This window comes from Haliotis cracherodii, unplaced genomic scaffold (assembly GCF_022045235.1).
Source record: "Haliotis cracherodii isolate W230 unplaced genomic scaffold, xgHalCrac1.p SCAF_10, whole genome shotgun sequence".
In the NCBI taxonomy this organism is placed as follows: domain Eukaryota; kingdom Metazoa; phylum Mollusca; class Gastropoda; order Lepetellida; family Haliotidae; genus Haliotis; species Haliotis cracherodii.
In genome coordinates this window covers 10,139,883-10,165,271 of record NW_027266265.1, presented here as the reverse complement: position 1 = coordinate 10,165,271, position 25,389 = coordinate 10,139,883, and the positions used below count along the sequence as shown (strand labels likewise).

The 25,389-nt window shown below is 40.2% G+C and overlaps 3 protein-coding genes and 1 pseudogene across 3 annotated transcripts; 2 read left to right on the top strand and 2 right to left on the bottom strand.

Moving 5' to 3' along the window:
• LOC139446303 (uncharacterized) lies at positions 1 to 3,635 on the top strand. Its single transcript, XM_071227655.1, has 3 exons — positions 1 to 724; positions 1,886 to 2,006; positions 2,687 to 3,635. Exons 1-3 carry the CDS (start codon positions 673 to 675, stop codon positions 3,633 to 3,635), a joined length of 1,122 nt encoding a protein of 373 aa, XP_071083756.1. The 5' UTR covers positions 1 to 672.
• A 1,217-nt stretch (positions 3,636 to 4,852) lies between these two features.
• Positions 4,853 to 7,267, top strand: LOC139447821 (uncharacterized; annotated as a pseudogene).
• Positions 7,268 to 10,511: 3,244 nt separating this feature from the next.
• On the bottom strand, positions 10,512 to 13,054 carry LOC139446292 (uncharacterized). The gene is made up of 3 exons (XM_071227645.1): positions 12,898 to 13,054; positions 11,802 to 11,922; positions 10,512 to 11,524 (listed from the first exon to the last, which is right to left on the bottom strand). Exons 1-3 carry the CDS (start codon positions 12,947 to 12,949, stop codon positions 10,606 to 10,608), a joined length of 1,092 nt encoding a protein of 363 aa, XP_071083746.1. The 5' UTR covers positions 12,950 to 13,054; the 3' UTR covers positions 10,512 to 10,605.
• A 3,254-nt stretch (positions 13,055 to 16,308) lies between these two features.
• Positions 16,309 to 19,375, bottom strand: LOC139446281 (uncharacterized). The gene is made up of 3 exons (XM_071227638.1): positions 19,208 to 19,375; positions 17,549 to 17,669; positions 16,309 to 17,278 (listed from the first exon to the last, which is right to left on the bottom strand). The coding sequence occupies exons 1-3, from the start codon at positions 19,257 to 19,259 to the stop codon at positions 16,327 to 16,329; spliced, it is 1,125 nt and encodes a 374-aa protein (XP_071083739.1). The 5' UTR covers positions 19,260 to 19,375; the 3' UTR covers positions 16,309 to 16,326.
• Positions 19,376 to 25,389: the final 6,014 nt, after the last annotated feature.

Here is a 25,389-nt window from a genome sequence, read left to right as displayed (position 1 = left end):
TTACCTAGATTTGCCTAGAACTATATAGGCATCACAGATATACGGCTGTGGATTATGACTTAGTAGTCATATTATCTTTTTCGGCAATATGAGGACATTAACGATGATATCACAAATTGATTTGAGAACTTGCAAAAGATGTTTAAGAAACATTGTATCCAATTGTTGGGTATTGTCTTGGAACAAAATAACCAAAACGACACATCCTGACCCCTTAAATGTTATAGCATTGAGTAAAGGTGAGCGTATGTTCCCCCCACTCATCATAATCACCTACTCCACTTTTAATCTTCATTAATTCATTTACAAACACCTGCTTATGACATAGTAGGAAGCGTACACTGGACTCTGCTATTGGAAAAAATCGTATTCGTATGGGAAGGGTTTTATCGTCAAAGAAGGATTTTCATTGGTCAGGTGAACGACATTGACTTCTCTGAAATCAAAACAAGAAACTACTATTTTTCATTCATAAATGTTTACTAAGAAATACTACGGAACACAACAATCTACTGTGAACAAGACAATAACCTGACGTTCGACCTTGGAAATGTGGGTCGAGATTTGATTAGAAGTTGGAAAACTGGCACCTGTCACCGAATGTGGACAGTATAAAAACCAAAACTACGGTCGACGTCACAGGTCAAAGCTGTCGTGTTCTGGATGTAAACGATGATCTCTCTTGTTGTCTTCGCCATCGTTGTCATTGGTACAACGATGTCAGGTTTGTAAACCTCAAGACCTATTTATGAAATTACTGTTATTGACCTGGTCACGAAATACCTACATTTTCTCTGTCAGTGGTGTGAAGTACAAATTCTTAAGAAATGTATTACGAAAACATATGGGGAAATCGTTTATGGTAATAATCAGTATATGAGAACTGTAAATTATTTATTAGATTTATTTAAGAGAACAGGAATGTGTCAGCTTGATATCGGCTACTGCATCTACCTTTAGGTCATGTGGCCGTGAATGGCCTATATATAACGATGACTATGCCAAATGTGCTTTGAAGCCGATTCATGGACTCTAAGCCATCTCTCTTAATCATATTGTTGTCCAAATGCTGCAATCGAAATAAATTGACTGAAAAGGACAATATGCTTGATTTTTCAAATAACATAAAATATAAAAAGTGTTTATGGAAGGACAAATCAAAGGCTATTTATGTTCCTGAAATGCCCTGTGAAAAGTTTCATTACTGAAATTAGTAAAGCCTCGGCTATATGATGTTTTGTTGGATTTTGATAACAAGGACAATATAGCTTTATCTATTGTATGCACAACAAGCATCTGTAAAAGGATAGCTTTATGTTTCATACGTATCAGGATCAAAGTGTAAACTGCACATAATGGCATTCCATTTCAAACTATGTACATGTATATGTTCATATCTAAGGGGGAATGAAAATGACCAGATATTCCATAATAGCATTTGTGAAGGACACAAAATTGGACCACAAGTTTATATTTTTCTATTTTGAACAATAAATCTGTAGAAAGTCTATAACACCAATATATTTTAAATCTTCAAGATAAAGAGAGGAGGTTTGAGATATGTGTCATACTATGATTAAAGAGAACATGATCATATCGAGAACATGATCGTATGCGTACTGAGAAATCCCTGTCTCATTACTTTCCCTTTCAAAGACTGTACATCTGAGGGGGAATAAATTATGAAACGAAAATATCAGACATTTCACCACAGCATTTATAAAGGACAAATAAATGCTTGACCACAAGTATAAATATTTTATATTTTGAACTATAAATTTTCAGATGGTCTGTGACGGCTATCTTGTGTTCATACACAATATGTTTTAAACCTTCATGAAAAGGAGAGGAGCTTTGAGTATATAAACCATGTAATCACTTGTAGATGGCGCTTCAAGTAACCATACTGCAGCTTATTGCCATACAACGTACCACAGTATCTGTCAGTCACATTCCAACGAGCACAGGATCTACTGTGCCAATAATGGCAAGAAGTACCACGGCCTGTAAGTAACTGGCTCATAAAGAACTATCAATACTGTTGGATTGTCGTCACGTGTCGATAGTTTCGTCACTTTGACGTGCCACAATCCTATGGCCAGGTTATTGAGTATTGCTTTGTATGCACCATACAGTGTTGGATTAAGTGGTTTCTATCGTAGATTTGAAGATAGACGTGGACCGGTCGTCTATGTGAAAAGTTTCGTCACTTTGACGTGCCACAATCCTATGGTCGTGTGATCGAATCAGAGATTCGACCAGGTTATTGAGTGTTGCTTTGTGTGCACCATACAGTCTTGGATTAAGTGGTTGCTATCGTAGATTTGAAGTCCACCTTGTTATCGCTAAAAGCAGCTGTATGCTCAATTAGTATATTTATACATGTCACATTTGTAGTGTTCTCAAAATACTTGGTAGTATATTTATTACTAGTCCTGATAGTCAAATAATCATGGTAATATTTAGATATCACGTCACTGGATTTCTCCTCCAAATATGGCGAAGAATGAACAATGACAGCAGGGACTTGCCGTTCATGATATGCTATTTTACATATGCACATTTCAAGTTAAGTTTGGAGTACAGTTACTTTATATAAAGTAAATTATTTATGTACTGTTTTTATTGACACACTTTTAAAATATTTTGTAATAAATCATAATGTTTGTGATTAATTTTGCAACAGATGTGCCTATCTACTCGCCCACTGTGAGCACCAGATCTCTGTGGTGGGCTTCGGCGTAAACTGTACCCACATCCACCTCACAATTCCAACCTGGCCCCCACCTTCCCATTTTGAGCGTGGCCTATATGGTGCAATAACCGAAGGTATTGACTACAGGCTAAAGGCAGTCAAAGCAAGAAACATCCCTGCAGCTATTGCCAAGAAGGTGTACACCAAACAGGACCATGCTCACAAAGTGTACATTCGCAACAAGGACTGCTGGGCGTATGACCTTGACCTGACCTCCATTTCACCCTGGAACAGCCACATGGCAAATAGCAATGCTGGAACTCTGGTTTCTCCAAGACACGCTTTGTGGTCAAGGCTTCATAGCATCAAGGTCAACTCCACTCTCAGATTTGTTGATCAAAACAACAATGTAGTTGAGCGCCGTGTCATCAAGTCCAAAACTGTGTTCGGACCCAACGTCCACGGAATACCTGGCCATGATATTGTGGTGGGTGAACTGGACAGTGATGTTCCCAACACCATCTCCTTCTCTAAAGTGATGCCCAGAAACCTGACCAGATTCAGTGTGCCTTACAATATACACATTCCAGCCATGAGCACAGACCAGGAGGAGAAGGTTCTTGTGGATGACTTTTACTTTTACTCCTCCACCCACGCGAGACTACGTGCTCCTCTGAGAACATCCATCAGACACGACTTCTACGAGTACAAGGTGAGCAGTGACAGTGGCAACCCTACCTTTTTCGTAATCGACAACCAGTTGGTTCTCTTGTTTGTATTCACAATAGGCGGTGCTGGAGGTGGGACGTCCATCAACCACTACTTTGATCAGATCAACGAGATCATGGTCAATGAAGGAGGCGGCTACGAGCTTACGGAGATGGACCTCAGTGAGTTCCTGGAACCAGGAAAATCATTACCACATCTTATTGGTAAATAAAGCCTGGCATAGTAGATAATCTTTTTTTACTGATACCTAGTAGTCAACCTCTCATCACTACGGCACTCTGAGTGGGCGGGGTTTATACGAGTGAGGTCAGTATGATTCCACGAATTTTCATTGGTTAATGCGTTAACGGGTGACGCGACATGACAAGTAAACACCCACCCACGTGGGCCGCTTGAAAGCAAGGACGCACGTTTGTGCAATGTGGCACTCACCATTAATGGAAATAAATGTCCATCAAACGAATCAAAGATTTTTCAACAAACGCCTGTTTCAAAACCTTCCCGTCATGTCATCTTCACTTCTTCGTAAATTTACTGTGGAATGTCCACGATGTATGTCTTTATTCCAGTCAAATACACACGAAATAGTCCTGCGGTAGTATTCTATGGATGACAACGAAATACGTTTTTCATGTGTGAATGACGGCACCAAACGTAATAATGTGGTGTACGGTATTCTTGCAGTTTATGAATAGCATTTCTCTGAGTATCCACAGCAATTGCTGTCTTCAACAGTCATTTAGTTGTGTTCGTCTTCACGGTATGGAATCGATGAACAGCGGATCCGAATTACACCTTCCATTTTGAATGCATTGCACCAGAAAAGAAGCAAACACGTGTGCACTTGAAGAGAAGATTTAATAGTTTAAGAATAAAAATGAGAGAATATACGAACTAAATGTATCTATGCGTAATGTACCACCATACGAAAATATGCACACATACGACTGGAAATAGCGATAATACCCAATGCTGTTTAATGAGATGCTTCAAGAAGGCTGTTGTTTTGGTACAAATTCCATATTTGACAAATGCTAATCATTTAGATAGTTTCTATAATGTTCACTGAATTGATTTAATTAATTCTTTTATTTTGATTATCCTTAACGTTGAAAGGAGGGACACCAAAAGTCAGCAATCCTGTGATCCTGTTGAACGAATCACACATTGTTTTGCACACTTTTGCGTAATTGCTTTTTAGATTTTTTTAGTACAAAAGTAATGATATAAATACGATCGAATTCATCCATATGCGTTCTTGAGAGTGTGGTTATCATGTCTCTCGAGGGTCTGGATAAGCGGTGGGGTTCCATTGTATAATGCTATCAAAAAGGCATACCTTGTTCAATGAGTCTCAGTCTGTGATTTGCAGACTTTGCAGGGTTCTGCAGACACAGGATCGATAGATCAGAAACCAGGCTGTAAGGTATGCCTATCTACTTGCCAACTGTGAGCACCACATCTACGTGGTCGGCTACGGTGAGAACTGCACCTACAAGATCCACGTCACATGTTCATCCCCGTTCCCACCTTGCCTCTATGGTGCGATAATCCATGGTATTGACGACAGGTTGATCGCACTACAGCATCAAGCTAAATTCACTATAAGGCTTGTTGATCAAAACGATAACGTAGTTGAGCGCCGTATTGTCAATTATTACCCACGTGGTGAAGATACAGGTGGTAAGATACTAAATCCGTACGTCACACGTGTGTCGTACAAGGTTGACCTTGTTTTATTCGATTTGATTGGATAACCGTGACCTCTGTCACACCGGGACTACTTTTTTCATTCATAAAAAATCGCGAGACGTCATTCATTTTGCGATTACAAGGCAGAACTGAAGAACGAGAGATATTTACAAACACCTTATTAAACCAAACAAGATAGTCACACACATAAGTTATGCATAGAGCTTCTACAGACATATAATCGAGCTAGATCTATAAATCGATTTACAATGTACGACTGCCGATCGAGCGCGTCCCTTGAGCGTGACGCACCCGACCACTTTCGCAACTTTCAATTTGATTTAACGTAAAAGGATAAGCGTGGTGAAATGAAGTCTGTTTAAACTATCTGGACAGATATCGAGACTTACTTGGGATGATCCGGTTGTGCCATCAGTGTCCCTTTTAGAAGCGTATTTTGTGGCGCTGTTTCGGGAGGTGTTGTTCATGGATGAATGAACACGACAGCACGACCAGATCACTTAAAGTTCACAGTTCCGATACAAATCATTCGAAAACTCCGTGGAAGTGTGCCTGACTTCTGATTTTGTGGCCCCAAACATCCCAAATGTGAACAATAACTTTCCCTATCTCTAGCGTAAAACGCTGTGAGTGGATCGCGGTTGTCTTTTCTTATTCCGGTGGCGACCTTGCCCTTCGATCGTTCGAAGCTGTCACTGACATGCAAGCAGATTTGAGTTTGTTGATTTTCAAGTCTTCAGTATATAGGGTGGTACAGTTAACATGAATGTCTTTGGCGAACAGTCTGATTTCCCTCTTCCAAAATGGTACGGACATGATAGAAATACAGCTGATAGATCAAGGAAACCGAAACATTTTGATTGCACAGACGGGACCCCGGCAGTGTGACCGACTGTTGGTCCGATATTCAAAACGCGACGCTAATGTGACATTTCAAATTTTCTTATCGGTGTCCTGCGTACTAACAAAATGGCGCTTGAATTACCATAAGTTGAAGACTTTCTTCCAAAAGGATCTTGAGCGTCGGTGCTGGTTTGTTTGCAAACAGAACAGCAGGCGCGTGTTGTAAATGCGTATGCATAAACATGTCAACAATGCCCATATTTGGTCATATATCAATATTAATGCGCAACCAGATTTTGCAACCGGTTTCAGTTTGGTCTGTCAACGAACGAAAGTTGTTATGTATTTACACTTAAATATATATTTAACGTGGGTAATAAATAAAATACCACACTCATTCTCGTTAGATACCATTTTTACGAAACTCGTGAACTTTCTATGGTATCTGACCTCGCTTTTGCTCGGTCAGATACCATAGAAAGTCCACTCGTTTCGGAAAAATGGTATCTAACGAGAATGAGTGTAGTATTCTCTATGTCTTAGGCCATATCCCGACCAAACTACCATTGGCCAGGACATCGTGGTGGTGAACTGGACAGTGATGTCCCAAGCACCAGCACCAGCACCTTCTCTGTGATGCCCAGAAACCTGACCACTTCCCGTGTGCCTTACAGGAAGGCTGGAACTCTGGTTTCTTCAAGGCATGCCCTGTGGGCTAGGCACTACAGCATCAAGCCCAACTCCACTATCCGGTTTGTTGATCAAAACAACAATGTAGTTGAGCGCCGTGTCGTCAAGTTCAAGACTGTATCCGGACCCAATCTTCACGGAATCCATGGCCAGGACATCGTGGTGGGTGAACTGGACAGTGATGTCCCCAGCTCCATCTCCTTCTCTAAAGTGATGCCCAGAAACCTGACCACCTTCCGTGTGCCATACACTATGCACATACCAGCCATGAGCACAGACCAGGAGGAGAAGGCTCTTGTGGATGACTTTTACTTTTACTACGCCACCCACGCGAAACTACGTGCCCCTCTGAGAACATCCATCAGACTAGACTTCTACGACAGTGGCAACCCTTCGTTATTTGTAATCGACAAACAGTTGGTTCTGTTGTTTGTGTTCACGACATGCGGTGCTTGAGGTGGGACGTCCATCAACCACTACTTTGATCAAATCAACGAGATCATGGCTAAGAATGGAGGAGGCTTCGAGCTTAGGGAGATAGACCTCAGCGACTTCTTTGAATAGAGTAAATCATCACCACACCTTATTTGGAAATAACGCCTGGCATAGTTAGAATGTCGTTTACTTACACCTTTGTATTCGAGCCAAATACTTATCACATGGAACTATTAGTTTGGTAGAAAGTTTTGAATTTAAAGGTATATTGAGGTTCATCGTGAATCTAATGTAGTGAAGTCCATTTAGATCTAAAGATATACCAAGGTCCATCCTGGTGTAAAGATGTACTGACTCTCGTCGTGAATCTGAAGGTGAACAGAGGATCGATATGCAGGTAAGGATGGACTGAGGTGGATCTTGATTTAATTAGGTATATCGTGAATTTAGAGATGTAATGAAGACAATCTCGATTCTTTAGATGTAATGCTTGTACAATAGACTCTGCTTTATTTCGAAATTTCTATTGGGTATGGAAAGGGTTTTGTCGCTTTACCTACCACTCAACCCTCCTAGAAAGTTTGAATATGTAACTATAACAACATCGTTAAAAATCACTCTGTCAGCTTAGTCACCTTTTATTTTGTAACTACTACACTATATCAGGATGGTACAAGATACAGTGAAATATATCTAAACCAGACCTGTTTGGGGTCCAAAGTTGAGTTCAGTAAAGACGGTGGTCTGGATGAGTGAGATTTTAACCGGAAATGCGTCCCTTGCTATAACGTTATGATCCCGCAAGAAGGTTGGTTGGTTGGTTTGTTGTTTAACGCCGCACTCAGCAATATTCCAGCTATATGACGGCGGTCTGTAAATAATCGAGTCTGGACCAGAAAATCCAGTCATTGATATCATGAGCATCGATCCACGCAAATGGGATCGATGACCTGCATCAACCAAGTCAGCGAGCCTGACCACCCGATCCCGTTAGTCGCCTTTTACGACAAGTATAGTCGCCTTTTAGGGCAAGCATGGGTTGCTGAAGACCTATTCTACCCCGGATCTTCACGGGCCCAACATTAAATGGAAAGTTGAGGTAGCCTTATGATTAAAGCGTTGGTCCGTCACGCCAGAGATCGAGTTCAGTTACCACATGAGTATTCAAGTTATCAACATTGCCTCCTTGTGGGAATTCAAGTGTAAAATAGATCCCAGGTAACCCCTGATTGGTTCATATGGGAATCCGGTTCACTTGATAGTTAATGAGCCACTGCGATAGTGCTGACTCTGTTGTAAACCAACATTCATTCACTTACCTCACTCGCTTATTCACTCATCAAGATACACCATTACTTAAAATATAATTTCTTAAGATGCGTTTGCATATTGGTAAAATGAAGATAACATTATCAGGACAGAGCTAATCCGCCATCTATACGGTGCCTGAAACTACTCACTGATCCCCAAAATGTTCTCGTCGGTTGTTGTTGGAATTGAGAATTTCATTAAGTAGTGGTGAAACGAAGATACTATCTCAGGACTATTTGTTGTTTGAATTGGTGCTGGCTGCACATCCCTAACAGCTTGATGAATAGAACGTGCATATCTTACCCATAGCGAAGACGGGTGAAGGGTTATTAAATGTTCTGTAATGCTCTTGGGAATTACAGTTTGTCTATATAACAATTGGCTTTTCTTTGGACTCAGGTACTACTTTTCATTCGTTCGCTCTTTCAGACTATCACCCAGTGCTGATATGAAATATATGTGACGTCGCTTAATTCGGGATTCTGATTCCAAATATATAACTGCATCACCCAGTGGCCTTATGCATGTCTGGCATCACCTTGGTCATTTTCGAAAACTTTAAAATTGGCTAGCAGAGTCGTTGTTAAGTTACTTCAACTGACATTCTCAAAGTCGCCGATGTTGACTTATAAAACTGTTAACTCGCATTTGTTAATGAAATTAATGAAAACTAATGAAATAAATACAAAGATACGTTTCTTACGTTTTGCTTGTTGTTTTTGTGTAAATGTTAGTGTTCATACCTTGATCCACGGGGTATTTGTTACTAAACGTGATGACAATCGATAGAGTTACATCTCTATCTTCAGAAGCTCAGGACAACTTATCAAGAATGAAAGGATATTTTTATCTACGTTTTACTGAGAAAACAATCTGTGAAATACTGACTTTCTAGTAAATACTGTGTCCTCTTTCTGTTTGTTGGCCCATCAGCAAAAGCTGCTGCAGCTGTTTGTGTTCTTTCAGCAAGAGTATAGTCTTGTTATTATTTTTGTGCAGTCTCAATGGTTCCTCAAAGAGAGGCAACAACTCTTCCATATGAAAGGTGTCATTTGGCCTTCATTCATTCTTGTGACCATGGCTGCATCGATGTCTATATTTTGTCGTTACCCCCACGCGTATCGAATATGAATAGTCGAATCCACTGATTCTCTCTGGACACCCTATCAGACTGCATGTAAGGTTATTAGATGGATGGTATATTTTTTCTTTTATTATAATCTTTATAACTTTCACACAAAGGATGTAGTGATTTTCAGAAATGAAATGTTCATTACAGACCTCAGAATTCAAGACGGACTGTATTATTATGGTGACCTCATTTGATTCAATATGGACCTCATTAATCATATCTTCAGATTAACGATGGTCCTCAATGTATCACCACATTCAGGTTGTATTTCATTACATCTTTATATTTAACGTGGTCATCAATACATCTTTAGATTGAATCTATCTCGCTGCTTCTTTAGATGCAACATGGACCTCGGTTCATCTTTAGATTGAACATGGACCTCGCTATGTCTTTAAATGCAACATGGACCTCGGTTCATCTTTAGATTGAACATGGACCTCGCTACATCTTTAGATGCAACATGGACCTCGGTTCATCTTTAGATTGAACATGGACCTCGTTACATCTTTAGATGCAACATGGACCTCGGTTCATCTTTAGATTGAACATGGACCTCGCTACATCTTTAGATGCAACATGGACCTCGGTTCATCTTTAGATTGAACATGGACCTCGTTACATCTTTAGATGCAACATGGACCTCGGTTCATCTTTAGATTGAACATGGACCTCTCTATGTCTTTAGATTCAAGGTGGTCATCAATATACATCTTGTTCTATTTATGACTGTCATTTTGAACTTTATAACTCTGTTCTATCTTGTGATTCATCAGTGACCTCATTGTATCTTTAGATTCAAGGTATACTTTTAGATGCCCAGAAGACTTCATGATCTCATAACCTCATGACCTCAGATCATGGATGGCTTTGTGACAACCTTTTTACTCCAGTAGTAGAAGACGTTTATAGCTTTGACAAAAAACATAACCACGGTTTGGTGCTGACGAAACTTAAAACATTCGTTAATATTCAAGACAGACTTTCTACCAACCCAAGATTAGTCTGCAGGTATACAAAGGTGTAGCAAACAATGACGTTCTACTTATGTCAGGATTTATTTCCCAATAAGAACTGGCAATGACTGCCCCTTATCCAGGAACTTGCTGAGATCGATCTCCGTCAGCTGGTAGCCTCCTCCTTCCTTGGCCATGACCTCGTTGATCTGATGAATTAAGGAGTTGATGGGGATCAAACCTCCAAACAACAGAACCAACTGACTGTCGATGACAAAGAAGGTTGGGTTGCCACCGCCACTCTTGCGTTCGTAGTAGTTATGCCTGATGGAGGTGGGCAGAGGAACACGTAGCCCAGCGCTGAAGGGAGAGTAGTAGTAGAAATCGTCCACAAGAACCTTCTCCTCCTGGTCTGTGCTCATGGCTGGAATGTGAATATTGTAAGGCACACGAAATTGGGTCAGGTTTCTGGGCATCACCTTAGAGAAGGAGATGGAGCTGGGGACATCACTGTCCAGTTCACCCACCACGATGTGCTGACTAAACATTAAACTCAAGCTGTGACTGCGTATAGTGGTGGACGTGACGACGTGGCGCTCAACTACGTTGTTGTTTTGATCAACAAACCTAACAGTTGAGTTGAGCTTGATGCTGCTAAGCCGCGACCACAAAACATGTCTTGGAGAAACCAGAGTTCCAATATTCGCCCGGTTGCTGTTCCAGGGTGAGATGGAGGTCAGGTCAAGGCCATACGCCCAGCAGTCCTTGTTGCGGACGTACACCTTGTTAGCATGGTCCTGTTTGGTGTACACCTTCTTGGCAATAGCTACAGAGATGTTTCTGGCCTTGGCTGCCTTCAGTCTGTCGTCGATTCCGTGGGTTATCGCACCATAGAGCCCAAGCTCAAAATGGGAAGGTGGAGGCTGGCTAGGATGTGTGACGTGGATCTTGTGGGTGCAGTTCTCCCCGTAGCCGGCGAGTTTGACTTCGTGCTCACAGTATGCAAGCATATACTCACATCTGTTCCAAAATAAAATATTCAAATGAAATGTATGAAATAATGTGAAATCATTCAAATCAAAACCATGTAATTAATATTGAAACCTAGCGGTAACAAGCTGGATATTAAATCTATGATGGCTGTCTTAATTCCAGATACGTATGCTGCAGACGAAGCTTGAATCATGATCGTGCCGCATCTGAGAGTTGAACAGAAGGATTCTGGCACGGTTTAGGAAGACAATCCAAAATCGTTAGGTGGTAGTAGTAATGTGTTCTTTATGAACCAAATACTTACTCGCCGTGGTACTTTTTGCCATCATTGCCACAATAGATCTGTTTCTCGTTGACGTGGTATCGACAGGTAAGTTTGTACAGTGAATGGCAATAAGCTTCAGTATGGTTTGTTGGAGCGCCACCTACAAGTGATTGCAGGGTTTATTTTCATGATCATGACATTAACTTTCTGCCTATCAAGTTTTATGTTCTTTGACAAAGTTGTTGTGAAATGTCTGGTGATTTTCCTTCCATATTAGAGATCTACAGACTTTTGAAAGGGAAATACATTTTTTAACCTCAATATGCATTAAAATGTGCATCAGTCTATCCCGATCAGTTTTGACAATTTGTTTGTTATGTGGACAGTTAGGTCGAAGTTCGATGATTTGTGAAGCAATATTGTCCTCATCGTCAAAAATAAATAAATATGGAAACGTATTTTCTTACTTCGCCAACTTGACTAATTTCAGTCAAAAAAAATCGAAGTATGTCCATTTAGGAACCGAAGTAAGAACGATGACTTAGATTCTATGGTCGGCTTCAGAGCATACTTTATGCTTTAAGTCATTGTTACACATTGGCTATTCACTACAACTAGAGGGGGCATGAGTGGCCCAGTCGTCTAAGGCGCCGCGATTCGCTGTGCACAGTTGCGTTCCTTCGGTACGCCAGAAAACTATGATTGTGGGTTCGAATCCAGGTTCGCCCCGGTTATGTTTTTAGGTTTGTCAGCACCATACCCGTGCTCGAGGGTTTCACCGAAGTGGTAAACGTCTGAGACCTGAATCACTTCGGGCTTTCCTCCTACATTAAGCCGACGCGCCGTGATATAACTGGAATACTGTTAAAAGCGGCGTTAAACCCAACTCACTCACAAACTACAACTAGAGGAAAATATGATAGCCGATACCAAACTGACACCTTCTTTGTATTCTTGATTAAATCTTTTCAATCAAAATTAGAAACAAATCAATTTACATTTTTTAACATACTGACTTTTACCATATGTTGTTTTCTCAAGATTTTGCTCAATGCAAAAGCACAAGATAAGGGAGGTAAATCGTGACTAGATAAATATAATTAATTTCGTTAAAGAGGATTGTAGATTCACAAACCTGACAGTGTTGCACAAATCACAACGAAGGCGACGACAACAAGAGACATCATCGTTAACAGTTCCCCCTCACTATCAGTTCCAGTCCAAGACACGATCGACCTCCCCTTCGCTATCAGTTCCAGTCCAAGACACGACCGCTTGTCCTGTGACGTGGATTTTATACTGGTGACACAGGTGTCAGTTTTCCCACTTTCAACTTCATTCCGACCTACTTTTGCAGTTTCTCGAACAATATTGGCAAAGTGTAAAGGATATTTGCTGTGGAATATTTTTAGATAAACATAACTTTGAAGATTATTTTAAATACGGAATAGAGCCAATATTCCCTCTACTTATCAGATTCCGACCTAATTTTGCTGTTTCTTGAACTTGATTCGTAAAATGTACATTGCACTCACTCACTCAGTTGGAATAATTTTGACCTGAAAGTAGGTTTGTCTGTAAACGTATTTCGTCCCAGGACCGTACATGCAACAATGATCAGTAGTATGGAGTCGTACGCTGGTTTGGGCAAAGTTCCCTATCACGGTGGGGGACATAAAACATTGTCTTCACATACTGCATCCATGTGGATAATCGAACCCTAGTATTCGGCGTGATGAGGCAATGTTATAACCACTAGGCTGCCCCACCACCTCGCAAAGTAAAGAAGGGAATCAAGGAAGTAGTGAATGAGTGAAAGTGGAATAGCCGTAGAGGGCAACATGACAACAATGGTGAGGTGTACTGAGGATTGGACCAAACACACCAAGGGTCAAGTGTGTGAGCACCAAGGCATGGGCACATTTTAGTAAACTTAGTGTTGTCCTATCATGTAGCATGTCGATATATAGGCCCAGCGTGCCGGGGTGGGGATGGGGTGGGGGGTGTGGGGTGTGTGGGGGGTGCGAATGAGTCGGGCATAACGCCCCTTTGAACATGATTTCAGTTATGACATGGTTCATCCGCTTGAGGACAAGGTTCCCGTCGAATGCTACGACCCTATTGGCTCTCTAGAGTTTGACAACAACAACCTTGTTGAAAGGCTCAAAATGACACAGGCTTCCTTCCCGCGGAATCGAACTAGATCATGTTTGGTCGCTAAAACATGATACGTATGATGCAGATGGATCTGCCTGGTCATATTCATAAGTAAATTAATTTAATCGACATAATATCATTGCACCTTCACTATCATTTCATCAGTTGCCTCACGGCAGGTCGGTAGGTCTCCATAATAGAACTGGAATTCTGCTGACTGTGACGTTAAACAACATCCGTTCACTCAACATTAAAGGGAAGATGAGGTAGGCTTACGATTAAAGCGTTGGTCCGTCACGCCAGAGATCGGGTTCAGTTACCACATGAGTCTCCAAGTTATCGGCATTGCCTTCTTGTGGGAATTCCAGTGAAGAATAGGTCCCAGGTAAGCCCTGATTGTTTTAAGTTCATATGGGAATCCGGTTAATCACAAAATGTTCAAGCCTCCGTTATATAGCTTCAATAGTGCTGACTGATAGAATACATCAGGCATTTACTTACTTTACTCATAGTAGTAAATAGTATATATGGTAAATATAGTATTTCTTAAAATATAATTTCTAAAGATGTGTTTGCATATTGGTAAAATGAAGATAACATTATCAGGACAGAGCTAATCCGCCATCCATACGGTGCCTGAAACTACTTACTGATCCCCAAAATGTTCTCGTCGGTTTTTGTTGGAATCGAGAATTTCATTAAGTAGTGGTGAAACAAAGATACTATCTCAGGTCTGTTTGTTGTTTGAATTGGTGCTGGTTGCATGTCCCTAACGGCTTGATGAATAAAACGTGCATATCTTACCCATAGCGAAGACGGATGAAGGGTATTAAATGTTCTGTAATGCTGTTGGGAATTACAGTTTGTCTATATAACAAATGGCTTTTCTTTGGACTCAGGTACTACTTTTCATTCGTTCGTTCTTTCATGCTCCACCCAGAAATGGATGATATGGAATCAGAGGTCGCTTAATTCCAAATTCATAACTGCATCACCCAGTGGTGGTATGCATGTCTGACTTCAACTTGGTCATTTTCGAAAACCTTTAAAATTGACTGACAAAGCCGCTGTAAATTGACGTCAACACGTGTGAATTTAATGAAAATTAATGAATTAAATGCAACAAATGTTTTTTTTCGTATTGCTTGTTGTTTTTTGTATAAGTGTTCATTCCTTGAGGTATTTGTTACTGAACGTGGTGACAGTCGATATAGTTACATCTCTGTCCTCAGAGGCTCAGGACAACTTATCAAGAATGAAAGAAAATTTCATCTACGTTTTACTGAGAAAACAATCTCTGAAATTCTTACTTTCTAGTCAAAAGTGTGTCCTCTTTCTGTTTGACGACCCATCCATCAGCAAAAGATGCTGCAGTCTTATGATTTCTTTGAACAAGAGTATAGTCTTGTTCTTACTTTGTGCAATCTCAATGGTTTCTGAAAGAGAGGCAACAACTCTTCCGGATGAATGGTGTCAGTTGGCCTTCGTCCTTCTTGTGACCTAGCTGCATCGATGTCTGTGTTTTGTCATTACCTCCATATGGCATTGCTGTACATAATAGTCGAATCCACTGATTTTCCCTTGACATCCTATCAGATCATCTGCAATTCAGGCTATTAGATGGATGGTATATTTTCCCTTATCTAAAATTCTTAATAACGTTCACGCAAAGGATGTAGTGATTTTCAGAATTCAAATGTTCATTACTGACCTTATCATTCAAGATTGACTGTATTATTATGGTGACCTCATTAGATTCAATATGGACCACATTAATTACATCTTCAGATTCACAGATTCACGATGGCCCTCATTACATCTTTATATTTAACGTGGTCATCAATACATCTTTAGACTGAACATGGATCTCGTTAGATATTTGTATTCAACATGGACCTCGTTTCATCTTTAGATATAACATGTACCTCACAATATCTTTAGATACGGATGGTCCTCAATACACCTTCAGATTCACTCAGAAGAGACTTCTTTATAACTTCAGATCACGGTGGACACATTTGTGGCTTTTTTTTAACTTCATAACTAACTCAATTCTATTTGTGATTACTCAATGACCTCATCTTTTGATTCAAGGTATACTTTTAGATGCACTGAAGACTTCGCGATAATCTTAGGTCATGGATGACTTTGTGGTAATCGTTTGATTAAAGTAGTAAACGACGTTTATCACTTTGGTAAAAAAAAAAACGACCACGGTCTGGTGTTGACGAAACTTGAAACAGGATTCGAACCAGCATTCATTCATTCATTCAAGATTCATTAGATGAACTTCACTTCTCCTTAATATTCAAGAAGGACTTTCTACCACCGCAATTGTTCCCTCTGAAGAGTAATCGTCAGGTATACAAAGGTGTAGCAAACAATGACGTTCTACTTATGTCAGGATTTATTTCCCAATAAGAAATGGTAATGACTGCCCCTTATCCAGGAACTTGCTGAGATCCATCTCCGTCAACTGATAGCCTCCTCCTTCCTTGGCCATGATCTCGTTGATCTGATCGAAGTAGTGGTTGATGGACGTCCCACCTCCAGCACCGCCTGTCGTGAACACAAACAACAGAACCAACTGGTTGTCGATGATGAAGAAGGTAGGGTTGCCACTGTCACCACTGATCTTGCGTTCGTAGTAGTCGTGTCGGATGGAGGTGGTCTGAGGAACACGTAGCCCGGCGTTGACGGCGGAGTAGTAGTAGAAGTCGTCCACGAGAGCCTTCTCCTCCTGGTCTGTGCTCATGGCTGGTATGTGCATAGTGTATGGCACACGGAAGGTGGTCAGGTTTCTGGGCATCACTTTAGAGAAGGAGATGGAGCTGGGGACATCACTGTCCAGTTCACCCACCACGATGTCCTGACCAAAGATTCCGTGGAGGTTGGGTCCGGATACAGTTTTGGACTTGACGACACGGCGCTCAACTACGTTGTTGTTTTGATCAACAAACCGGATGGTGGAGTTGAGCTTGATGCTGTAGTGCCTAGCCCACAGGGCATGCCTTGGAGAAACCAGAGTTCCAGCCTTCCTGTTGGCCAGGTTGCTGTTCCAGGGTGAGATGGAGGTCAGGTCAAGGCCATACGCCCAGCAGGCCTTGTTGCGGACGTACACCTTGTTAGCATGGTCCTGTTTGGTGTACACCTTCTTGGCAATAGCTACAGAGATGTTTCTGGCCTTGACTGCCTCCAGTCTGTCGTCGATTCCGTGGGTTATCGCACCATAGAGCCCAAGCTCAAAATGGGAAGGTGGAGGCTGGGTTGGACGTGTGACGTGGATCGTGTGGGTGCAGTTCTCACCGTAGCCGACCACGGTGACGTGGTGCTCACAGTTGGCAAGTAGAAACTCACATCTGTTACCAAATATTATATTGAAATAAAATGTATGAAATCATATGAAATCATTCAAATCATATACATGTAATAATATATTGAAATCTTGCGATAAGAAGTTTGATATCAAATCTGCGATGGCTATGAGATACCTATGCTGCAAACAAAGCTAGAATCATGAACGTGGCGTATAAGAGAATTGAACCTACGGATTCTGGCACGCTAAAGGAAGACAACCCAATGCAATTACGTGGTCGTAATGATGTATTTTTTATGAGCCAAATACTTACAGGCCGTGGTACTTTTTGCCATCATTGCCACAATAGATCTGTTTCTTGTTGACAAGTGATTGGCAGGTACGGTTGTACGTTGTATGGCAATAAGCTGCAGTATGGTTTGTTGGAGCGCCACCTACAAGTGATTGCATGGTTGATATACTCATTGACAAATATCATCATGTTAATCATAACATAACACACAACTCGAAACGGGGCGGTCGGGTAGCCTAGTGGTTAAAGCGTTCGCTCGTCACGCCGAAGTCCCGGGTTCGATTCCCGACATGGGTACAATGTGTGAAGCCCATTTCTGGTGTCCCCCCGCCGTGATATTGCTGGAATATTGCTAAAAGCGGCGTAAAACCATACTCACTCACTCACTCACTCACTCACTCACTCACAACTCGAAACCCCTATCTTTTTCTTGACAATTGAAAATATCTTGGTATTTGAGTAAGCTGAGAAGATTTATTTACATAATTTCTGTAGATGTTGTCGAGATTTACTTTTCCAAAAACGAAACCAATCTTTATTCAAACAATTAAGAAGCCACGGTCCTTTAGAACTAGAGGAGTTTTAACTATATTTTACAAATTTGGTTCTGTATAACAGTGGTTCCGTTTTTGCATTATTGTGCTATCTAGACTGTTTAACAATTGTCGGAATTTCAGAATGTTTAGGTCATTAAAGTGGTATACAGGAATATAAATTAGAAATATAACCAATTTACATTTCTGCCTATCAATTTTATGTTCTGTGCCAAAGTCGTAGTGAAATGTCTGGTAATTTTATTTCCATATTAGAGAAGTTTGAAAGAGAAATACATGTTTTAACCTTAATACCCATTGAAATGGCATCAGGCTATCGCAATAATTTTGGACAATCGTACACAGTTAGGTCGAAGATCGATCATTTGTAAAGCCATGTTTTCCTTATCATCAAACTTGTTTTTAACTTTGGAACCGTATTTTTTCTTCCAGTGTCATCTTGAGTAATTTCAGTAATTAAACACCTCCGAAGTAGGTTGATCTTGAAGCCGAAGAAACCCTTTGACTTCTCATAACAAATACGCCTTTTATACATATTTTAGAATTTTGTTTTAAAAATTCACTTTTTTTAGCAACGCCTCTACGGATTTAGTTTTATTTAAGAAAGATGATTCAGATTCTATGATCGGCTTCAAAGCACACTTTGTAAGTCATCGTGATATGTAGGCTGTAACTACGACAACTAGAAGTGACCCGTGAAGATCCGGGGTAGAATAGGTCTTCAACAACCCATGCTTGTCGTAAAAGGTGACTATGCTTGTTGTAAAAGGAGACTAACGCAGTCGGGTGGTCAGGCTCGCTGACTTGGTTGATGCATGTCCTCGTGTCCCAATCACTAGATTGTCTGGATTGTCCAGACAACCAGATATGGTAGCCGATGCCAAACTGACACCTTTATTGTATTCTTGATTAAATCTTACAAACCAAAATGATATACAAAATTTACAGCTTTCATATTCTTACCATTACCGAATGCTTTTTTCACATGTTTTGTCTAAATAAAAAAGCATCTAATTTGGTCCACTTTATATCTTAGACGCTCAAACTACTTATGGCGATAAGGGTGGTTAATCGTGACTAGATGAATAAAAATAATTTCGTCAAAGAGGATTGTAGGTTCACAAACCTGACAGTGTTGCACAAATCAAAATAAAGGCGACGACTACAAGAGACATCATCGTTAACACTTCCCTCACGCTATCGGTTCCAGTCCAAGACACGACCGCTTGTCCTCTGACGTGGCCTGAACCGATTTGGTTTTTATACTGCTGTCCACATTTAGTGACACAGGTGTCAGTTTTCCCACTTTCAACAACATTCTGGCCAACTTTTGTTGAATCCTGAGCAATATTCGCGAAGTGTACCGGGAATTCCCTGTGGAATATTTTTAAGTAAACATACTTTAAAGGTGTATTTTAAAGAAGTCTATTTTTTGTCTTTTATTATAGTACTGTCCACATTTGGTTTCACAGGTGCCAATTGTCCCACTTCTAATCAGATTCCGACCTACTTTAGGTGTTTCTTGAACATGATTCTTGAAATGTACATGGCTTTATTTGTGGATTTTTTTTAAGTAGAGATAATTTGAAAATGTATTAAGATGCCGTACAGTTTCGGCTTGTATCGTGCTGTCCAAATTTGGTGGCACACGTGCCAATCTTCCCACTCCAGTCATACTCTGACCTACTTCTGTTGTTTCTTGGACAATAACAGAACATTCACTGTGGAATGAGGCGGTGCGGTGGCCAGGAGGTTAAAGCGTTTGTCCGTCCACCGAAGCCCCGGGTTCTGTTCCCCACATTTGTACAAAGTGTGCAGCCCAATTCTGATTACTCCCATCGTGGTATTGCTGGAATATTGCTGAAAGTTTCGTGAAACCTAACTCACTCACTTTCACCTTCACATTACAACTTCAAGATCACTGTATTGACAATGACAAGATAAACGTTACCATTTCATGCAACAGTCAAATATGACAGATGAAATCAAGATACTTTGTACTAATAATGTCAATGATTTCTTTTGTGACCATGCAACCATCACCACTTTATAAAATGTGAACACCAGTCCAAATTTGGTATCGAGTTACCGGTGTGCGACTCTTCAAGGCCGTTACTATTTATATCCTCCATGAACCGAACGTTCAGCGTCATGCGGGTGTGTGAGACTCGCGTGGCAGTGGCGGTGACAGTGAGTGAACAGCAGAACATCTATTCGTATTTATTTCACAAATTCATTGGATTTCTGATATTAATGTGTTGCATGTTTCGCTTTTTTACAGTAAATGACGCCAAGCGCATCCTATAAGTTACCCAAACAACATTGGACGACATGTGCAAAACAGTGTCTCCTATATATATAATATTATTTTGCCTGGGACTGACTATTTAATTTTGCCATTTTAAGGGGGTGGGACGGAATGTCTGGTTGATCTAGAATGGAAAAGCTAATTTAAGTTATTGATGTGTGTGTGTGTGTGTGTGTGTGTGTGTGTGTGTGTGTGTGTGTGTGTGTGTGTGTGCGTGTGATGCTTTTATTTGTTTTTGGTTTTTTTCAATCAATTGGAAACCATCCACGGATAATAATGGGAGTATCCGTAAATATTTGAGACTATTCATCATGCTCCAATCCTGTTTTGAGATAACAGTAGCTGCAACACAAAGTGGAAAACCATTAAATAACATCCAAATATGAATTCCCAAATATGTATTTGATTTATGCGACAGGAGTCGCCTTAGTTTTAGTATTTATAAAATGTTTTACAAAACAGGTACTCTTCATCATATTGCTATATAAGATCTTTGTACTTATAATGACATTTTGCCCTATCAATTAGCCATCTAATATCTTAGATGAAGTCAAGATACTTTGTTCTCACGGCTTACACAATGAGCATAAGAGACGCGCTGTCTTTTAATGTTTGACAAGTTAAAAAGCCAACATATTTACTCTGCAAAAAAAACAAAACGCAAAAATTGTAAAATCATAAATATCTGACAGAGCGTTGCCGACAACCAGACGAAATAAAACCAAACTGAATTGTTTCTGCAAGAATTGGGCTTGATTTGTGTGGAAAGAATGGGGTACTGCAGAAATTTGGTGAAAAGATCGCAACCATTACAATCTTACAGCAAGTGAACAGCGAAAATATGCCACGACTGACGGAAGCCCAACGCAACAACGCCATCGGCCGACTGCAAATAGGGGAGAAAAATCTTCAGCTATAGCCAGGTTTTTCCACTATTACAAGACTGTGGAACCGATATCAGACATGCGGGACAGCACATGACCTTCCCAGATCCGGTCGACCACGAATAACTACAAGAGCACAGGACATATTCATCACTTACGTCACATACTGACAGAACCACCGCGGCCATCTCCACAACTATGCGTTGTCCCCTGCGATGATTGCGTAGGATATCAGCCCACTGTTTACACGCTGGAGGTAATCGCGCCAGACGACAAGTGCGAGGTGTCATTTTAACGGATCTGCATCGTCGGCTGCGACGTCAGTGGTGTCAAGTTCACAGAGCATGGCCACAACTGTGATGGAGACAAGTTTGGTTTAATGACGAGTCACGTGTTATGCTTCGCCGTGCGGATGGTAGACGTCGTGTTTACAGGCGTCGCGGGGACGTTATACAAGAAATTGCCCACAGGAAGTGGACAGAATTTGTGGTGGTAGTGTGATGATGTGGGTAGCCATCTCCTACACTGATAGAACAGACTTGGTGCAAGTTCTGGGCAATGTAACAGAACAATGTTACACGGATGCGATTCTTCGGCCACGCGTCCTTCCCATTATGCAATAAGCGAACATCATTTTCCAAAAGGACAAAGTCCGAACTCACACGGCAGGACTGACAACAACCTCGTCCTGACATGGCCCTTCAGGTCTCTAGATTTAAACCCAATCAAACATTTATGGAATGCACTGAATCAATGACTGCGAGCACTTCAGCAGCAACCACAAAAGCTCTTACAGTTGGCAGAAGCACTGCAGGCAGATTGGGTGAACATTCTCCAGGCCACAATTCGGGATCTGATTGCTTTCATGGGAAAACGATGCCAGTCAGTTTTGGACTCTTAAGTGTGGCCTTACAAGATATTGAGAACATATGACCTTTACCTTGAACATCTACTGTTTCATGTGTGCCATATGGAAGCTGGGTCAATGACATTGATGTGTGCCAATTTTCAACCATCGATTACCGTCTGTTGATTATTTATATTTAAAATATACATCTAAAATTACTTTTACATTTCTTTTTTACAGAGTACATTGCTTTCAGGACACTCATTCCACTCAAGAATTGGAAAAATAAGATTAGAAAAGAATGGGGATCTCAACATTGTACATTTAGTTCTCACAAGAGCAATGCTAGAGGGGTTTGCATACTTTTTTAAAACAACTTTGAATTCAAGACAGTTGATGAAATACATAACAAAAAAGCAGGAAATATCTTGGCTTACAATTATGTATCGAGGAAAAGACTTTCACGATTATCTCATTATAATATAGTCCAAATAACGGCTCCTCGGAATTTATTTAATTATTTCCTTCTGCATGATCAGTTATATATAAATGAAATAAATTAAATAATCAAAGAAACTATAGATCAATAAAAATAAGTTTTGATGTAGAGGGAAGACTCATGCTTGTTATTGATGATCAGCTTCTATTTTGAGAACAGAGGTCTTCTTATCATAAGAGGTTACACTATTAAATATTCAACTTCTAAGAAAAAAGAAAGAGAAATAAATCTAATTGACAATATTAATGAAATGGAATTCGATATCAATACTTCGGATAATAAAGATATAAAAGCTGAGATTATAAACAAAATAAAAGACACTTAACAAGCAATAATTAACATAAACAATTATAAAAAAGAAAGCTAGCCTGAAATTGGACTGGAAAAAAGTAAAAAAGCCAACAAAATATTTTCTAACGCTTGAAAAACAAAACTTTCTAAACAAGATTAGAAAATGAGCATAAAGAAATTATAACTACCAAAAGTGATCTAATCAATGAAACAAAAAACTAAAAAGATATACAAATAAACGCCCAGCCAAAAAACATGAATATCTCCACTTTATTCTAAGGATTCCAGATAACTAATTGAGAAACAAAAGTTCAACGTCGAAGGCAAACTGATGTGTGATAAAGTATTTAGTGATGCAGTAGTTAAAAAAAAGTTCTGGTCCTCCAAGATTTACAGTTGAATTATATATTTTTTTCTGGAATGATACTCAACAGTTTCTACTTCGATCCATAAATCATGAGTGTCAAAAAGGAAAACTGTCAGTTTGCCAAAAGCATGGTAGTATTACATTCATATCTAAACCCAAACAATTTCTATCAAACTGGAGTCCATTATATTTACTTAACGTCTCGTACAAAATTGGCTCTGCAACAATGACAAATAGACTCATGAATAGATTTCGAAAAAGTATTTGACTCTGCAGACTTTGACTTCATACAAGAATCATTAACCTTTATAAATTTGCAGATTCAATAAAAAATGGATTTGAACATTTTATACCAATATAACTTGCAGTGTATCAGTAAATGGCTTCGCATCATAATTTTTCGAAGTTACTCGGGATGCAGACAAGGGGATCCGCTATCCCCAAATATCTTCCTAATTTGTGCAGAAATGTTATCAATAATGATCAAGAACTGTCCCAAATTACAAGGCATAACAATTGTGAAAACAGAATATCGGGTGTCCCAATTCGCGGATGCCACCTCACTTATATTTGACGGTACAAAACCCTGTCTTAAGAAAACCCTAGAAACACTTTATAAATATGCATCCTTCTCTGGCTAAACTATAAATAACAGTAAAACTCAAGTAATTTGGATTGGATATCAAATGGAACAAAAAAAGTCACTCTGTCAAAAATGGAATTTGAATTGGACACAAACAGAATATAAAATTATGAGAATAACATTTTCCCAAAACTTAGATGAAGTGGTTGAAAGAAAATACAAGGCTTATGTAAGAAAATACCCAAGTATGTTCCAAGCTTCCAAAACATCCTTCCAAAATAAACTCATGGCATTTGGAGCAATAACTACGCCAACATAGGAGGCATCTGCCAACCTCTCTCTCTCTCTCTCTCTCTCTCTCTCTCTCTCTCTCTCTCTCTCTCTCTCTCTCTCTCTCTCTCAATCCATTTTGAGTGATTACCATATAATCCTCTGATCCATGAATGTTTTTGTGCTGCAATCACATCCTTTATAATTGGCATGTTAATTCCGCCATGTTTTGGGGGTTGAGACATTATTTGTCTTTTCACTTTATCCGGTTTTCCCTTCCTTACAAATTTAAAACATTTTTTCTAAAAAGTACCTATCACATCTCTGGAGGTATATATGCTAGCCTTTATATACAACACAATTTACAGTGTTCATGCTTTTTTTTAGCATGTTTTGTCTAAATACAAAAACATATAATTTGGTCCACATTATATCATAGCCCCTTCACTATACAGATAAGGATAAGAGAGGTTAATCGTGACTACAAGGCGACGACTACAAGAGACATCATCGTTAACAGATCCAGTCCAAGACACGACCGCTTCTCCTCTGGCGTGGCCCGAAAATGTTTTGTTTTTTATACGGCTGTCCGCATTTGCTGCCACAGGTATAAGTTTTCCCACTTACAGCTACATTCCGACCTAAGTTTGCTGTTTCTTGAACGATACTCGCAATGTGTACGTGGCATTCGCTGTGGAATATTTTTTATGAAAATGTATTTAACATTCCGTAACATTCGGTTTGTATACAACTGTTCACAGAAAAAACAAGAGTTGATAGTCTGAGCACCAAGATATGCATACCGTTGAGAAGACCGAGTTCAGAGGGGAGTGCACAGGGGAGTGCGTCGGTATAACACCGCTTTGAACAGTATATCAGTAATGACATGTCAGCCTGTAGACTAGGTTCTGTTGTTTACTGCCACTAGCCTACTGGCTCTCAGTGCATGGTGGCTTTGACGACGAGAACTTTGTCGGCTTGATATTGAAAAGCCCAAAGCGACACAGGTTTTCCCTCCTGCGGAATCAGAGTGAGTGAGTGAGTGAGTGAGTGAGTGAGTATGGTTTAACGCCGCTTTTAGCAATAATCCAGCAATATCACAGCGGGGGACACCAGAAATGGGCTTCACACATTGTACCCATGTCGGGAATCGAACCCGGGTCTTCGGCGTGACGAACGAACGCTTTAACCACTACCTGACTGCCCCCTGCAGAATCAGAACCTGGCCATGTTCAGTGGCTTCAGGTGATGAGTTTGTG

What these genes read in the sequence shown, in the direction of transcription:
- LOC139446303 (XM_071227655.1), top strand. Translation starts at nt 673, where the DNA reads ATGATCTCTCTTGTTGTCTTCGCCATCGTTGTCATTGGTACAACGATG. An exon ending in CATTGGTACAACGATGTCAG is followed by an intron (nt 725 to 1,885) that starts GTTTGTAAACCT and finishes AATCACTTGTAG; the next exon opens with ATGGCGCTTCAAGTAACCAT. An exon ending in GGCAAGAAGTACCACGGCCT is followed by an intron (nt 2,007 to 2,686) that starts GTAAGTAACTGG and finishes ATTTTGCAACAG; the next exon opens with ATGTGCCTATCTACTCGCCC.
- LOC139446292 (XM_071227645.1), bottom strand. Translation starts at nt 12,949, where the DNA reads ATGATGTCTCTTGTTGTCGTCGCCTTCGTTGTGATTTGTGCAACACTG. An exon ending in GATTTGTGCAACACTGTCAG is followed by an intron (nt 11,923 to 12,897) that starts GTTTGTGAATCT and finishes AATCACTTGTAG; the next exon opens with GTGGCGCTCCAACAAACCAT. An exon ending in GGCAAAAAGTACCACGGCGA is followed by an intron (nt 11,525 to 11,801) that starts GTAAGTATTTGG and finishes ATTTTGGAACAG; the next exon opens with ATGTGAGTATATGCTTGCAT.
- LOC139446281 (XM_071227638.1), bottom strand. Translation starts at nt 19,259, where the DNA reads ATGATGTCTCTTGTAGTCGTCGCCTTTATTTTGATTTGTGCAACACTG. An exon ending in GATTTGTGCAACACTGTCAG is followed by an intron (nt 17,670 to 19,207) that starts GTTTGTGAACCT and finishes AATCACTTGTAG; the next exon opens with GTGGCGCTCCAACAAACCAT. An exon ending in GGCAAAAAGTACCACGGCCT is followed by an intron (nt 17,279 to 17,548) that starts GTAAGTATTTGG and finishes ATTTGGTAACAG; the next exon opens with ATGTGAGTTTCTACTTGCCA.